The sequence below is a fragment of the Aquarana catesbeiana genome, linkage group LG01 (assembly GCF_042186555.1).
Source record: "Aquarana catesbeiana isolate 2022-GZ linkage group LG01, ASM4218655v1, whole genome shotgun sequence".
NCBI lineage: Eukaryota > Metazoa > Chordata > Amphibia > Anura > Ranidae > Aquarana > Aquarana catesbeiana.
The window spans coordinates 134033323-134049650 of NC_133324.1; the positions used below are offsets into that span (position 1 = coordinate 134033323).

Genomic DNA, 16328 nt, shown 5'->3' on the forward strand with positions numbered 1-16328 from the left:
CACCTGTTCAATTGCTTGGTAACACAAATAGCTAATTCGCCAAACATATGGCAGCAACTAAGTGCATTTAGGCATCTAGACGTGGTGAAGATGACTTTCTGAAGTTCAAAGTGAGTTTCAGACTGGGGGAGAAAGGGATTTTAAGTGACTTTGAACGTGGTATGGTTGTTAGTATCAGATGGGCTGATCTGAGTATTTCAAAAACTGCTGTTCTACTGGGATTTTCACACACAACCATCTCTAGGGTTTGCAGAGAATGGTCTGAAAAAGAGAAAATATCCAGTGAGTGGTAGTTGTGTGGAGGAAAATGCCTTGTTGATGTCAGAGAGGAATGGGCATACTGGTTGATAGAAAGACAACAGTAACTCAAATAACCACTTGTTACAACCAAGGTATGCAGAATAAAATCTCTGAACCCACACCACATCGAACCTTGAAGCGGATGGCCTATAGCAGCAGAAGATCACACCAGATGCCACTCCTGTTAGCTAAGAACAGAAAACTGAGGCTACAATTCGCTCACCAAAATAGAAGATTGGAAAAACGTTGCTTGGTCTGATGAGTTTCGATTCAGCTGCAACATTCAGATGGTAGGGTCAGAATTTGGTGTAAACAACATGAAAGCATGGATCCATCCTGCCTTGTATCAATGATTCAGGCTGGTGGTGGTGGTCATGCATGTACTGGCCATCAGGAGCCGGTTGCTTAGTGGGCCGGTCAGGTGCAGTCCTGGAGCCGCTCCTCACTGACAGTGATCCCCATTTCACTCCTGTCAGAAGGAGTAGCTGCCGTCACTCACTGGAGAGAGCATTAGGCTTTCTGCTCCCTCCAGCCTGCAGGGGTAGAGAGACAGCCAGCAGACGTTCCTTCCTCTCTCCCCTTATCACTTGTTATAACATGACTAGAGAGAGTGATGAGAAGCTGCCTTCAAAATTGTGAGTACACATTGGGGGGGGGGGGGGGGGGGACACACACTGATGTGAAGGGGGCTGCTGATGGGGAAACTCTGATGGGGACACTCTGATGTGAAGGGTGCTGCTGATGGGGAAACTCTGATGGGGACACTCTGATGTGAAGGGGGCTGCTGATGGGGACACTCTGATTTGAAGGGGACTGCTGATGGGGACACTCTGATGGGGACACGCTGATGTGAAGGTGGCTGCTGATGGGGACACACTGATGTGAACAGGGCTGTTGATGGGGACACTCTGATGTAAGGGGGGCGCTGTTGGGGACACTCTGATATAAGGGGGGGTGCTGATGGAGACACTCAAAATTAAAGTGGGCCGGTCATGATGAAGTCCAGGGCCAAATTTTTGTTCCAGTCCAGCCCTGGTGGTGGTGTAATGGTGTGGGGGATATTTTCTTGGCACACTTTGGGCTCTTTAGTACCAATTGAGCATTGTTTAAATGCCACGGCCTACCGGAGTATTGTTGCTGACCATGTTCATTCCTTTATGACTACAGTGTACACATCTTCTTATGGCTACTTCAAGTAGGTTAATACGCCATGTCACAAAGCTCAAATCTTCTCACCACTGGTTTCCTAAACATGACAATGAAGTTACTGTACTCCAATGGCCTCCACAGTCACCAGATCTCAATCCAATAGAGCATATTTAGGATGTGGTAGAACGGGACATTTGCATCATTGATGTGCAGCCGACAATTCTGCAGCAACTGTGTGATGCTTTAATGTCAATATGGTCCAAAATCTCTGAGGAATGTTTCCAACACCTTGTTGAATCTATTCCACGAAAAATTAAGGCAGTTCTGAAGGCAAAAGGAGGTCCAACCCGGTACTAGCAAGGTGTACCTAATAAAGTGGCCAGTGTGTGTATGTTTACACAAGCTCCTATCCCTGGTAAAAAGCAGGGCTTTGTGAAAAGGAGGAAGGAATTGATTCCACTATCCAATCAATAGTTATAATAAAGAGATACTTTTGGCAAATTAAAGTTCCCCAGAAAAGCTGTACCTGTAGAAGAAGTATATATTAACCTCCCCTGCAGAACTCAGTGGTTCCTCCCACTGACCCCAATGTCCTTACAGGACACAGTGTAGATCCAACTCCATGACTGGTTTCCCTGTCAGTTGAACCAGTTGCAATTTATGAGTTATGAGCTTATGTAAAAGCCTTACCGTTATTGATTTCACCTAGCTCTTAGCCAAAACTGAAATATGATCATGCATATTCTCACTTCAGGATTCAGAAATGATTCACTGAGTTATTGCAAAATGGCTATCCCTGCAGGGTCATGTCTTTCAATACAGACTTTCTATGTCCTTTAAAGTGATACTAAACACACACTGTTTAATTTACAATTGATATACAGCTGTCACATGACCCAGCTCTCTCCCAGCCTGTCTGCAGGGAAACATAAGCAGGAGGAGCTTCTAGTCTTCTGGTGCTGGTCACATGTTCAAAATTAAAAAAAAAAAAAGCCTTTGGAATACAGAGTTTAAATAAATAAATAATATCAATAAACTGTTTTAAATTGTCATACAAATATATATTTGAAATGAAATGTTTATCATTTTGTAGAAATAACATGGTGTGGGTGCATTTCTGACAGTCACAGGGGATGTCCCGCCCCTCCAGCCTGTGTCTTAGAATAACAGGGAGGTGAATCAAGATGTATTATCCCAGCCCTATTGTGTCCTATCCCTGAGATGTCATAACATCCACTTTTTAGTAATAATCGTCTCAAATCTACAGGAATTTTTTTAAAATTCCTACCCCTGGACTTCTCCCATATTTACCTATTTGTTTCCACTTTAGTTTGTTTTTTCCACCTGTATCCTGAGCTTTAGCATTTGTATATTTTCTATTGTGTTTAGCTGGTTAGTGGGCATGGAGGAGGGGGGAGGGAGTGTGCTGTCATTTATCACTGTGTATACGCCCACATGTGTAACATGGGCTGCTCAGATGTGATAGGGAGGAAAAGCTCAGCATAGACACTCACTGAAATCTGAGCATGTGCAGAGTTGCCACCATAGCTGCGCAGTAGCTGAATTGGGGACATAGACAGAAGGTGGAGATAGAGAACAGCAGGATCAACCAGGTTTTTTGCAGAATACAGAAAATGAATCTCATAGTGACTGAGTGCGTGTGAATACCATGTAATACACCATTTATTAATAGTTTTTTATGATAAAGGTTTAATGACACTTTAACCCTGTGTCATAGGGTGATTGGTTACAACAAAGTACTGTATGGGATAACTGCATGCAATGCACATAGTTACAGCACAGTGTGGGCTTTACAGTGTTAAAATAGGTGGTGAAGAGGTAACATATCACCTCCTCCCCACCTGTCAAATGCCTCTGAAATTAGATCTATTGCAGATCGCGTTTCAAATGGTTGGGAAGGCTGGCCGCACGAGTAAACATAGCCTAATGCCCCGTACACACGACCGGTTTTGCCATCGGAATTCCGCCCAAGCTGTCTTGCATGCACACGGTCACACCAAATTCCGTCTGTCAAGAACGTGGTGACGTACAACACATACGACGAGACAACACGTACGACATCTCGTACTTGCTTCAGAACATGGCAAAGGAAAACAAGGAAATCTGGAAGCCGCACACCGGTCTGGTGATAATATGAGCTATGAGTAAGCACTCATCATGAGTGCGAAACGCGTCAGCTGATCCCTGTACAATTCTGCCATGATGTTCTGTATACTTTTATGATCCAGCTTTTTTGATAATAAAGGCATTTATCACCAGACCGGTGTGCGGCTTCCAGATTTCCTTGTTTTCCTTTGCCTTATCTCGCATCAGCCAGCACCTGGGACTCTTCTCTAATCGAAGGATTTATAGTGGTTTTTGTTTTCACTACAAGCAAACACACCGGAGCGGTGGAGCTCTTTCTCTGCTTTATCAGCATTTCTGGATTCTTGCTTCAGAACATGTGTCATTTTTGGTACGTCGAAGCAGCTTACAGATGAGCGGTTTTCCCGATACGAATTTGTTCCGTCGGAAAAATATAGAACATGTCCTCTAAGTCCGTCTGAATTTTTGACGTAAAAAGTCAGATGGGGCATACACACGGTCGGAATATACGATGAAAAGTCCCATCGGACTTTTTCTGTCGGAAATTCCGACCGTGTGTACACGGCATAACAGTTAACTTTTCAGGACAAGCTTTTGGTAGAAAAAAGAGGGTAGATCCTCAAAAGCTTGTCTTGAAAATTTGAATGTTTTTCTCTGAGGCAAAAAAGAACCACAGACAGCCTCAAGTGCGTTGTTAATCCTTGGCATAGCTTTTATGGCTTGTGCATAGGTTTTATGTTAACGTTGCTAGCTCTGTTATAAGCACTGTTCCAAGTGGGTGGCCTGATTAGGTTATGGAATGGAGGCTAAAGCTTTAGACTAGATTCATCTATGCGGTTGCAGTTGATGCAGTTTGCCGGCACACTATGCTGTGCGTTTTTGAACTTGCGTATTTGATACTGTTTTGTATGCATTTTTTTTTCTCCTTAACAAACTGTCAATAGCCAATTGTAAAGGAGCGGGCGGCCGCCATCTCCTAAACAACCAATGAGTCATCAGCTGTCAGCAGGGTTCCCCGCTTACAGGTGAATGTAAAACGAAAGAATTGCTGGCAAAGAAAAAAATAAGAAAAAAGGCATTGCCCCCCCCCCCCTTGGGTCTGGTATAGATTTTGAGGGGAATGCAACGCTAACTTATTATTTTTTTTAATTACGTGGAGTTCCCCCGAAATCCATACCAGGCCCTTATCCGAGCATGCAGCCCGGCAGGCCAGGAAAGGAGAGAGGAACGAGCAAGCGCCCGCCCACGTGAACCATACCAGACCATGGCCCAGCCCCTTGGTTATTTAAGAACTGTCAGTTGGTGGAGTTGGTAGACGGCAGGAGCCTTCGGCGTTAGCAGACCATTTTTTTTTTGGGTTGGCGGGGCAGGCAGATGTCATGATTGACAATGGATTTACTTTGGGCGACATTGTTTTTTATTTTTGTTTTTTTTTTAAATAAAGGAACTGTCAAAAAACTGTCTCTGGGTGTTTAATTATTTTTGACACTTTTGTTGAATGAGTAGGGGTACAATGTACCACATACTCATTCACATGGGGGGGGCAGGATCTTCCAGATTCTGATAAGCCCCACGCCTGCAGACCCCCACAACCACCAGCCAGGGTTGCAGGGAAGAGGCCCTTGTCCCTATCAACATGGGGACAAGGTATCCCCATGTTGAGGTCACATGGCCTGGTATGGTTGAGGAGGGGGGCGCTCACTCACCCCCCCTTTCCTGGCCTGCATGCTCAGATAGCGGCCTGGTATGCATTTTGGGGGGACCCCACGCCAATTAAAAAAATTGGTGTGGGGTTCCCCTAAGAATTCATACTAGACCCGAAGGGCCTGGTATGGATTAAGGGGGACCCCATGCCGTTTTTTTCCTTATTTTTTCTTTGCCAGCACTTTTTTTTTTTTACACTCAGCTGTCCCCACTGACAGCTGTTAACTCATTAGTTGTTAAGGACGCGGCAGCCGCCTGCTCCGTAACAACTGATTATTAACAATTTGTTAAGAAAAAACCCCACAAAAGGAATTTTGCGTTTTTGGTGCGGGTCCATTGAAGTCTACTACATGCAAAACCCTATCTGTTGTGGGAAAAAAAAGTGCCTGACCCTTTCCATAAATGTAGCAGCTGAAAAATGCACACCTATGAGTGTGTCCCACACTAAACCATAATAAATGGGTTTTAGTGCATTTCTGCAAACCGCAAAATACACTAAAAACCGCATAGGTGTGAACCTAAACTTAGTGTTGATGGACCTGGCAGCCCCAATTTACATTAGCACCATACAATACAGAACAAAGATAATTCTTCACTGAGTGCACTTGTATATTAAAGTGTATCTAAAGGCAATGCTTGTTTTCCTTTTTAAACAGTGTAGGGTATGGTTATTCCCTCTGTCAGGTTTTTTTTTATGTCAGTAGGTTTTTATTGGGTTTTACAATATACCAAAAACAATATTCCTTTTACAAGATTAAGTGCAAAAAGGATCAAAAATTATCAGACAATGCAAACTGAGTAGTACACAACAAAAAATTCAATAGACCATTATCATAGGGTGCAAGCACAGGTATATAAAAACAGCACAAAGAAAAAAAAGATTTCTCAACACATTAAAAAACAGCAATCATAAAAACTAAATAGCAAGAAATTGTATATGATAGAGACCTTGTTGTACTCAGTCTAGCTACAAGCTAGAAAGGGGGGGGGGGGGGGGGTGTAGGAAAAGGGAAAGAGGGTTGGGGTAGATGGAGAGGGGGTTTTGGGAAGGGGGAAGTGTGGATCCAGCTCCTGAAGGTGAGATACAAGGGAAGGATGCAGTGATATATAATCAGTAGCATATATAATGTGAGCCCAAACAGTTGGCAATATTAGGATTGTATTCTTGCGGTCTATCCTTTGGAGACGCCATAAGGTGCTACTTATTCCCCCAAAAGGGGGTTTCAAAAGTGTCACAATATTTAGCCAATTTGCTAATTTGCGCTGCTAGGTAGTATGTTGAAATATGTTCAGTCGCCTTTCAAAGCAGCATTAAACCCAAAAGCAACATTGCAGCTTACCAATTCTTAGATGTGGAAGCTGCATTCATATACCTTTTTTAGGCTTTCTTTCCTTTATTTTCATCTGGTGATCCAGCCAGTAATTTTTTTTTTTCAAAAGATAAAGCTCTCTTCCAAATGTATCAGTTTACAGGGATGAGACACACAATTGAACACTGGCAGGGGTGCTTATCAGCTTTTATTTACTTATGTAAACCTTTATCCTAAAAGGAAAAAACTGTTGCTGTAGCTGTTTATAAAGTGTTAGAGAGCCGGCAGCTTGTTCTTCCAAATAAATTACTTTATTGTAGCAGATGGGAGTGTAATAGCAATAGCAATGGCTATGATTAAGGCTTATTGCCGAAACGCGTAAGATTCTATATTTTGTACACTCTGCCTGCTACAATAAAGTAATTGAATTTGAAAGAACGAGCTGTCGAATTTACCTTTTCATGCTATGTCCCGGTGTTAGGAAGACACTATGAGCTAGAGCACCGTTTGTATATCTCCTTGTGGAATTCACCTGGGCGTTGCCTGCTTTTTCTATATAGAGACACCCTAAGATAAAACATCCCAACCGATTACCAATTTGTGCCCATTAACTGGCCGAAAAACGAACAAACTGTCTAAATGACCGAATTTAGGCCGATTTTTCATATAGTGCATGGCCAGCATAAGTCAGGGAACTGCCTTAATGTTAGATTCTTCACATAACTGCAGTCTCCGCCTGGTCTCAGGCATTGATGAGCACGCTCCATGTGAAAGGTAACCCCGTGTGCAGGGCGAGTAGGCCCCACTCACATACTATTGGATGGAGGAGAGAGCAGAATCCTACCTCTAGCAGCTATGGTGCCCCTAATCCTTCTTATAGGAGTGATGATGCACACCTATCAGTGAAGCACAGGAGAAACAGGGGTATCTCCCAGCATGCCTCCCCTTCCCCCCTTGTCTCAGCCCTGGGAGGAACCACAACACCAAACAGGGGACCAGGTATCTGACCCATCCAGAAGTATCAGTTAGTTGCGTCACCTGGAACCTAGAGATCTGTAAGATCCCTTTGTCTGTATTTTCTCATACACACAAGATCACTTTAAGCAATGCAGCAAGTTCAACCTCGTACACACGATCAGATTTTTGGACGACCGTTCGTCTGTTTTTTGTTGCATGCTAGTCTCATGTTGAAACTGAAGAGGTTGCTCACCATATGAAAAATCTCGCTTGACAGAATTCAACTTCAGTAGTGACGTAATGTGTTGAATAGTTTTATATGTATTAGTTAGTTTCTGAGCATGCGTAGTCTTGCTCTTACGATTTTTTTCGAATGAAAACCATACTAATTAACCACCTCCCACCCAGCCACTATGGTTGCCACAGGTTCTGCGGCTGATTAAGGTGGTAATTAAACTCATTTGGTGCCTTATCTGCATTTAATTAGCCTCGGAACCTGTATAATTCAAAGGTGTTTGAGTTTAAAGGGATGAGGTGACAACTCTACCAGCCACTGCACATAAACGGTTGGGTGATCCTTTCCTCGTTCTGACTGGACGTTCAGGAACGTCCCTCAGAAAGAGCGCTCGCAGCTCATTATGATCACAGAATCCAGCTGAGCAGAGATCGAGATATGGGCGCTGTGATTGGCCCTCCCGATCACGTGGCGGCTGTGTCTAATCAACATCATCTAATGTCATCTAATGTAACAGTTCTCCCTGCCAAGCTCAGTGGGGGGGGCACCACCTATACACATGTCAGTGTCCCCATAAAACTTCTGTCTGTCCCCCATCACTGCCAACACCAAATAAACACTGATTTGGGTTATTTTTACCAAAGAAATGTAGCAGCATCATTTTTGGTCAAAATTTATCAAGAGAAATTACTTATTTGCAAAATTTTATAACAGAAACTAAGAAAAATGCATTTTAAAAAAAAAAATGTTGGTCTTTTTTTTATTTGTAGCGTAAAAAATAAAAACCCCAGCAGTTTTTTAATTAAATACCACCAAAAAAAAGCTCTAAAAAATGATGGATTTAATTTGGGTACAGTGTTACATGACCGCGTGACAGTGCTGAAAGCTGAAAATTGGTTTGGGAAGGAGGGGGGTGAAAGTGCCCAGTATTGAAGTGATTAAACGAAAATCGGACGTTGAGTTCACCTACGACAAAAATGTTATAGTCTGCACATCCAGCTTTTGTCTGGCGAAAAAACAGAATCGGCTGTCGAAAGCACCGTACTAACGATACGATAATCGGTAGATCATTCGTTGGACGAAATTTAACTTCCGATTTTCGTATCGTGTGTACAGGCCTTAACACTCCGTGGGTCCCAGGTGTCAAGAACCCCTTGACAGACATCAGATGTGTGCACTTAATACCATGTTCTGATCCGTATAAAAACAGGGCCTTGAAAGAAGGAAAATGTTTTTATTCTGTAGAGTACACATATGCACAGTGTTATTTTCATGCTGTCCACATTTCCTTCACATTTATTGATAAGCATCTCTTGAATACATTTTCCTTAACGTTAGTTTATTTAATAAAACATCTGCCCAAACATTTTTCATTTCACTCGGGGCTGAACATTCTGCATGTTTTAACTTTCGTATTAGCTGTTTTATTTTCTGAGAAACAGTTGGTGCATTTCCATTCATTTTGTTTCCTGTAGGCTAAGTGCAGGAGTTTTTTAGCTGGGTGAATTAAAGTGAACATAAAGATATACAAGCAAAACTCATCGGATCTGGAGGTTGCATTCATTTTTTAGTTAAATTTCCCTAAATCTGTTTTATCTGCCAGGGGCAATCTAATCCAAATTAAGTTTATATAACGGATCTCACTATAGCTTGATACCTGGATAAGAAAAATGTATCCTGCTAAAGCCTTTGAATGGCCCAAATGTTACACTAAAGTTGGCATGTTTTACCAAATAACAACCAAGACCCCAAGCACAATGGGGGAAGGTTGATGTCCCATATAATATGTGTAACTGGCATCTCCATCGGCGTGAACACCAAAGAGATATAGAATATTTCTGCAATTCCAAAAAAGTGCTGCTTAGGATGATGTTCTCTTATGCCAGAAAATAAATAATGGAGAGTGGATAGTGATATCCCAGAATGTGCACCTCATTTCTAGCAAGGTGCCCCAGGTCCGAAGCTGCAAAAGCCAAATTTTTTTTTTTTTCGCCTCTGAATTGCCTATTGCACTGCAGTTTCTAGTTTGCTCCCCATTTCAGACTTTAGATACAATACAGAGGAAGGCTTCCCTAAACTTTTGCTCAGGTCAGATGTGCAAAGTCACATGACACAACCAAGGGTAGAATATAGTGTATACTTTTTTTATCTATTGTAACACTATTTTTTTTAAACTAACACAGATCAATATTTAAAAAGTGTATTAGGAGGATCCCCTAGTGTCCAGACTGTTCCCAGACCTATAGGGGCCTATGGTAAGCATTTCTGCAGAGACAGTGCACCAAAGCACCACCACGTCCCACCAGTTTCTAGTACTGTCACTTTTACTTTTACACTTATTCTCTTTGCAAGATAGGAGCACTTCACACCTTGGCGTGGAGGCCTCATTTGCTATGGTGGTCCAAATGAAATTAACAAATGGTCACATCCACAACTGGGGCTGGTGTACTGTGAATCATACACAGTCATTGCTCTGATAGACCCGTGTAATCAATCATCACTGCTCCTATCCCGAAACTGGCTTGTAAGGGGAACTACAATTGGCTGTGTGTTGGCGCCAAACTGTGCAACTGGGGTGTTTGGCTCCCATGTCCCAACTTACAAGGCCGCTTTCTGCCTGGCGTTTATTTGGGCATTAATTCCATCCATTACATCACGGGGAAGGTTTTCTCAAAAAGAGGCCTAACACCTAATTACAGGGGGTCCCCGACTTACGAACATCCGAGTTGCGAACAACCCCTACTTACGAACGGGGCCCGAATGACGTCACTGCTGGCCGAATCTTCCTCTCCTGAGCCTTTCCTCTGTTCCTGGCTTGGCTGCGGGTCCCCTTTGTTCTCCTGCCTGCCCATCCACAGGCCTGGTATGGTCCGGTGGCCTGCCAGGCCGCTAAAACTGCCCGCCGCGAGGGTGCACCGCGGCCCGCCGCCCGGCCGGCCGGCCTGCCTGGCCTCTGATGGCTGCTTTCACCATCCATCTCCTTGCTGTGCCATACAGTGAAAATAGTGAGAGGGGAGAGCTGTGCTCAGCTGCCCTCCTGGACTCCTGTTTTGGAGGTGACAGGGTCAATAAAGAGAACCTGTCACCTCCAATTGCTATCACATAGGGAATTGTTTCCTCCTGTGTGATAGCAATAAAGTTAAGTGAAAAAAAAATTGATAAAAAAAAATAAAAATAAGAAATACAGTAATAATTAAATTAATAAAATAAAAAAAATAATTAAAAAAAGTAAAGAATAAGAAAAATAATATTAAAAATAAGAAAATTATACAAAAATTTAAAAAAAGTAAACGACAAGCTACAAATAAAAAAAAGTGATTAAAAAGTAAAAAAATACAATATACAAAACATATTTGAACTAACCATGCCGCCTCTGCCATCCGGTTGCCTTTCTCTGTTGATTTGGGTTTACATCCTGTCTCTGAGACTAGATTTGCACTTAAAAAAGGTACTGTTCCGACTTACAAACAAATTCGACTTAAGAACAAACCTACAGTCCCTATCCTGTTCGTAACCCGGGGACCCCCTGTACCACTTTTCATATACCAGACTATATTGGGAATAGAGTTATCTAGTGGCAAGATAGCTAACTGCACCTGATAACAGACTGTTGACAATTTCATCCGAGGAATAGACTAGGCTTGAGTGTCAGAGAATGATTGTAGGGCTATTCTGCTGTGCCTGATCACCTGCAGACTTTAAACAATTGCACCCACGCTGTCTTCAGATAACTGCGCTCAGTATTACATGCAGTATTGCACTGCTCAAATAATAAAGTACTCTCCTGGTTCTGTTTCTGTTAAAATTAGCCCCAAACATATAGATATAGACCAAAATTATGATGGAAAACAGTTCATAACTGTGACAGAGAAGGGGGGTTACTGTGTGCCAGCATATCCCATATTCTGGTTCCTCCCAGACCATAGGCTTCACCATGTGCACCAGTCAAACAACTTGCTTTCTATCCTTCCTCTCTTTCTCCCATTTTCTACTCCTCAGGGTGGAAACTAATGCCCTGTACACACAATAGGATTTTCCGATGGAAAATGTGTGATAGGACCGTGTAGGCTCCATCACACACATTTTTCATAGGAATTTCCGACACACAAAGTTTGAGAGCTTGCTATAAAATTTTCCGACAACAAAATCCGTTGTCGGAAATTTCCGATCGTGTGTGCACAATTGCAACACACAAAGTGCCACGCATGCTCGGAATCAAGCAGAAGAGCCGCACTGGTTATTGAATTTCATTTTTCTCGGCTTGTCGTACGTGTTGTACGTCACCGTGTTCTTGACGTTCAGAATTTCCGTCCAACTTTGTGTGACCGTGTATATGCAAGATAAGTTTGAGCCATCATCCGTGGGAAAAAATCCATGGATTTTGTTGTAGGAATGTCCGATCAATGTCCGACCATGTGTACAGGGCATTAGACTCTCCAGGTGGTAACCCTTCTTTTTTTTTTCTGTTTTGTTAAGTATTTTGGACAATGTTTTCCATAGAAAAAAAAAAAAAAAAACTTTTGCATGAAGATATCACTTAAAGCAAGCTTTGTTTGTCCTTCTGTTTTACAAGGTAAGGTTTTTACATATACTTTAAAGCTTTGTGAAAAGAGCCAATGGGTCTGATTTAAATAAACTGACACCAGAAAGGTAATTCTTCTTTCCTTGTGGCTGACAAACTGGAAAGAGAAGATTCTGCTTACCATAGTGTGGAATTATGGCCCAAGCCATGGCAGATGCATATATTCCGCCAATCATCCAAAACATACACAACCAGCTCAAGTGCTCTCCTCGCTTCTCTCTTGCAAGAACTTCCGAAAAATAGGAAAATGCAGTTGGTAGAGCTCCTCCGATCCTGGAAAAATTGTAAGATGTGAGATAGGAGTTGGGTAAATGTCAATTGCGCAGTTTATAGTATAACTGAACTTAAATTAGACATCTATAGCAACTTTTTTCTAATTTGTTTTAGTATTATTGGAAGCCGTGTTTACATCCTCACTACTATTAAAGAAGGATTGCAGATATTGAAAATCCACCAATTAATGCTGTTATACATTTATTAAAAATAAGCAAATATATTTTTAAATGATCAGTATACACTGATTAGCCAAAACATTAATTAAGATCACTGACAGGTAGGGATGAGCCGAACACCCCCCTGTTCGGTTCGCACCAGAACATGCGAACAGGCAAAAAATTTGTTCGAACACACGAACACTGTTAAAGTCTATGGGACACGAACATGAATAATCAAAAGTGCTAGTTTTAAAGGCTTATATGCAAGTTATTGTCATAAAAAGTGTTTGGGGACCTGGGTCCTGCCCCAGGGGACATGGATCAATGCAAAAAAAAGTTTAAAAACGGCCATTTTTTCGGGAGCAGTGATTTTAATAATGCTTAAAATGAAACAATAAAAGTGTAATATCCCTTTAAATTTCGTACCTGGGGGCTGTCTATAGTATGCCTGTAAAGGGGCGCATGTTTCCCGTGTTTAGAACAGTCTGACAGCAAAATTACATTTCCCTCCCCCCTGTGTGAAATGGTAAGGGCCCCTACCATTTCACTAAAAAAACTGTCAAAAATGTTAAAAATGACAAGAGACAGTTTTTGACAATTCCTTTATTTAAATGCTTCTTCTTTCTTCTATCTTCCTTCGGTTTCTTCCTCCATCTTCTCCTTCTTCTGGTTCTTCTGGTGCTTCTGGTTCTTCCTCCGGTGTTCTTGTCCGGCATCTTCCTCCGCGGTGTCGGCGTCTTCTTCCCTTCTTCTCCTCGGGCCGCTCCGCATCCATGATGGCATGGAGGGAAGCTCCCGCTCTTCTCTTCATCTTCTTCTCTTCATCTTCTTCTCTTCATCTTCTTTTTGGGCCGCTCCGTATCCATGATGGCATGGAGGGAGGCTCCCGCTGTGTGACGCTTCTCCTCTTCTGACGGTTCTTAAATAAAGGGGGCGGGGCCACCCGTTGACCCTGCCCCCTCTGATGCACGGTGACTTGACGGGACTTCCAAGTGGCGTCACGGGGAATGCCACAGGGAAGTCCCGTCAAGTCCCCGTGCGTCAGAGGGGGGCGGGGTCAACAGGTGGCCCCACCCCCCGTTATTTAAGAACCTTAAGAATCATGGATGCGGAGCGGCCCAAAAAGAAGATGAAGAGAAGAGCGGGAGCCTCCCTCCATGCCATCATGGATGCGGAGCGGCCCGAGGAGAAGAAGGGAAGAAGACGCCGACGCCGCAGAGGAAGGTGCCGGACGAGAACACCGGAGGAAGAACCAGAAGAACCAGAAGAAGGAGAAGATGGAGGAAGAAACCGAAGGAAGATAGAAGATAGAAGAAAGAGGAAGCATTTAAATAAAGGAATTGTCAAAAACTGTCTCTTGTCATTTTTAACATTTTTGACAGTTTTTTAGTGAAATGGTAGGGGTACAAAAGTACCCCCTTACCATTTCACACAGGGGGGAGGGCCGGGATCTGGGGGTCCCCTTATTAAAGGGGGCTTCCAGATTTCGATAAGCCGCCCCGCCCGCAGACCCCCACAACCACCGGCCAGGGTTGTGGGGATGAGGCCCTTGTCCTCATCAACATGGGGACAAGGTGTTTTGGGGGGCTACCCAAAAGCACCCTCCCAATGTTGAGGGCATGTGGCCTGGTACAGTTCAGGAGGGGGGGCGCTCTCTCGCCCCCCCCCTCTTTTCCTGCGGCCTGCCAGGTTTCGTGCTCGGATAAGGGTCTGGTATGGATTTTTGGTGGGACCCCATGCCATTTTTTAAAAAAATTTTGGCTGGGGTTCCCCTTAATATCCATACCAGACCTGAAGGGCCTGGTATGGAATTTAGGGGGACCCCCCATGTCATTTTTTTTTTTAAATTTTGGTTCGGGGTTTCCCTGTGGGGAATTCCCATGCCGTTTTTATCAATGAACTTTTATGTGTATTGTCGGACTGGCAATTCATTAATAGCCGCGAGTAGTTTTAAATTACTTTTTTCCTTTGAAATGTCATTTTGCTGTCAGACTGTTCTAAACATGGGAAACATGCGCCCCTTTACAGGCATACTATAGACACCGCCCAGGTACGAAATTTAAAGGAATATTACACTTTTATTGTTTGACTTTAGGCATTATTAAAATCACTGCTCCCGAAAAAACGGACGTTTTTAAAACTTTTTTTTCAATTGATCCATGTCCCCTGGGGGAGGACCCAGGTCCCCAAACACTTTTTATGACAATACCATGCATATAAGCCTTTAAAATGAGCACTTTTGATTTCTCCCATAGACTTTTAAAGGGTGTTCCGCGGCATTTGAATTTGCCGCGAACACCCCAAATTGTTCGCTGTTCGGCGAACTTGCGAACAGCCGATGTTCGAGTCGAACATGAGTTTGACTCGAACTCGAAGCTCATCCCTACTGACAGGTAAAGTGAAAAATCTTAATTATATCATTGCAATGGCATCTGAAAGTTAGAGGGATATATTAAGCAGGAAGTAAACATGTTTTCCACAAAGTTGATGTATTGAAAGGAGAAAAAAATCACAGCTTTCTGTGTATGGGGCTGCGTAGTTGCAGACCAATCAGAGTGTCCATGTTGCGCCTGTGTCCACAGCCAAAAATGCCTTCAATGGGCACATGAGCATCAGAACTGGACCATGGCGCAAAGAGAGAAGGTGGCCTGACCCAATTAATCATGTTTTCTTTTACATCATGTAGAAGGCTGGGTGCCTGTCAGTGGCGGTGGGTCCATTAAGGACGCATGGGTGCTGCCACCTCTCTCCAGCCACCCCCTCTGTGTACAAAGGATAGATTCATGCATTGCATGAATCTATCCACGGCCGCTGTAGTCACCCCCTATTCAGGCGTCCAGCCCCAGGTGCCTAAATTACAGTGACGGGGGATGTTTTTGAAGCACCTGATTAGAGCCATGGGCTCGAATAGGCTTCAAAAAAGGTGCACTGCAAGCGCAAACCATTGCGCTTGCAGTGCACCCAGGGGTGTTAGCAAAGCAAATTAATGTTTGCTTTGCTAACACAGAACCGCCTCCGAGGCAATCAGGAGGCACAGATATAATACCGGCTGAAGGCAGAAGCAATCCCATTGGCCGCCTAGCAAAACAAGAAGAAAACGCGCACGGAGCACACAGCATCCATCGCCGCACTACCCCTCCCACAGCTCGCCGCCTGATCCGCTGCATGACCTGTCACCACGATGGGGTAAGTGCCGGGCAGACAGGGGGGGGGGGGCACAGTTGCTGTATATGATGGGAACAAAGGCTACAATTGATGGAGCACAGTTGGCTGCATTTGAGGGGCACAGTGGCTGCAATTGATGGGGCACAGTTGGCTGCATTTGTTGTGCACAGTAGCTGCATATTATGGGCACAGTTGGCTGCATTTGCTGAGCACAGAGTCTGCATATGATGGGAGCAGTTGGTTGCATATAACGGAGAACAGTTGGCTGCATATGATGGGCACAGTTGGCTGCATATGATGGGCACAGTAGCTGCATTTGCTGGCACAGTGGCTGCATATGATGGGCACAGTGGCTGCATATGATGGGCGCAGTGGTTGCATATGAT

The 16328-nt window shown here is 43.6% G+C and overlaps 1 protein-coding gene across 1 annotated transcript in view; it reads right to left on the reverse strand.

Annotated features, from left to right (window-relative positions):
• Positions 1–16328, reverse strand: part of SV2C (synaptic vesicle glycoprotein 2C) — a 278922-nt gene that overhangs the window by 96810 nt on the left and 165784 nt on the right. Inside the window, exon 4 of the mRNA XM_073624025.1 lies at positions 12465–12616. Within this exon, the coding sequence (XP_073480126.1) occupies positions 12465–12616 (152 nt within the window). The remainder of the gene's footprint in view (positions 1–12464; positions 12617–16328) is intronic.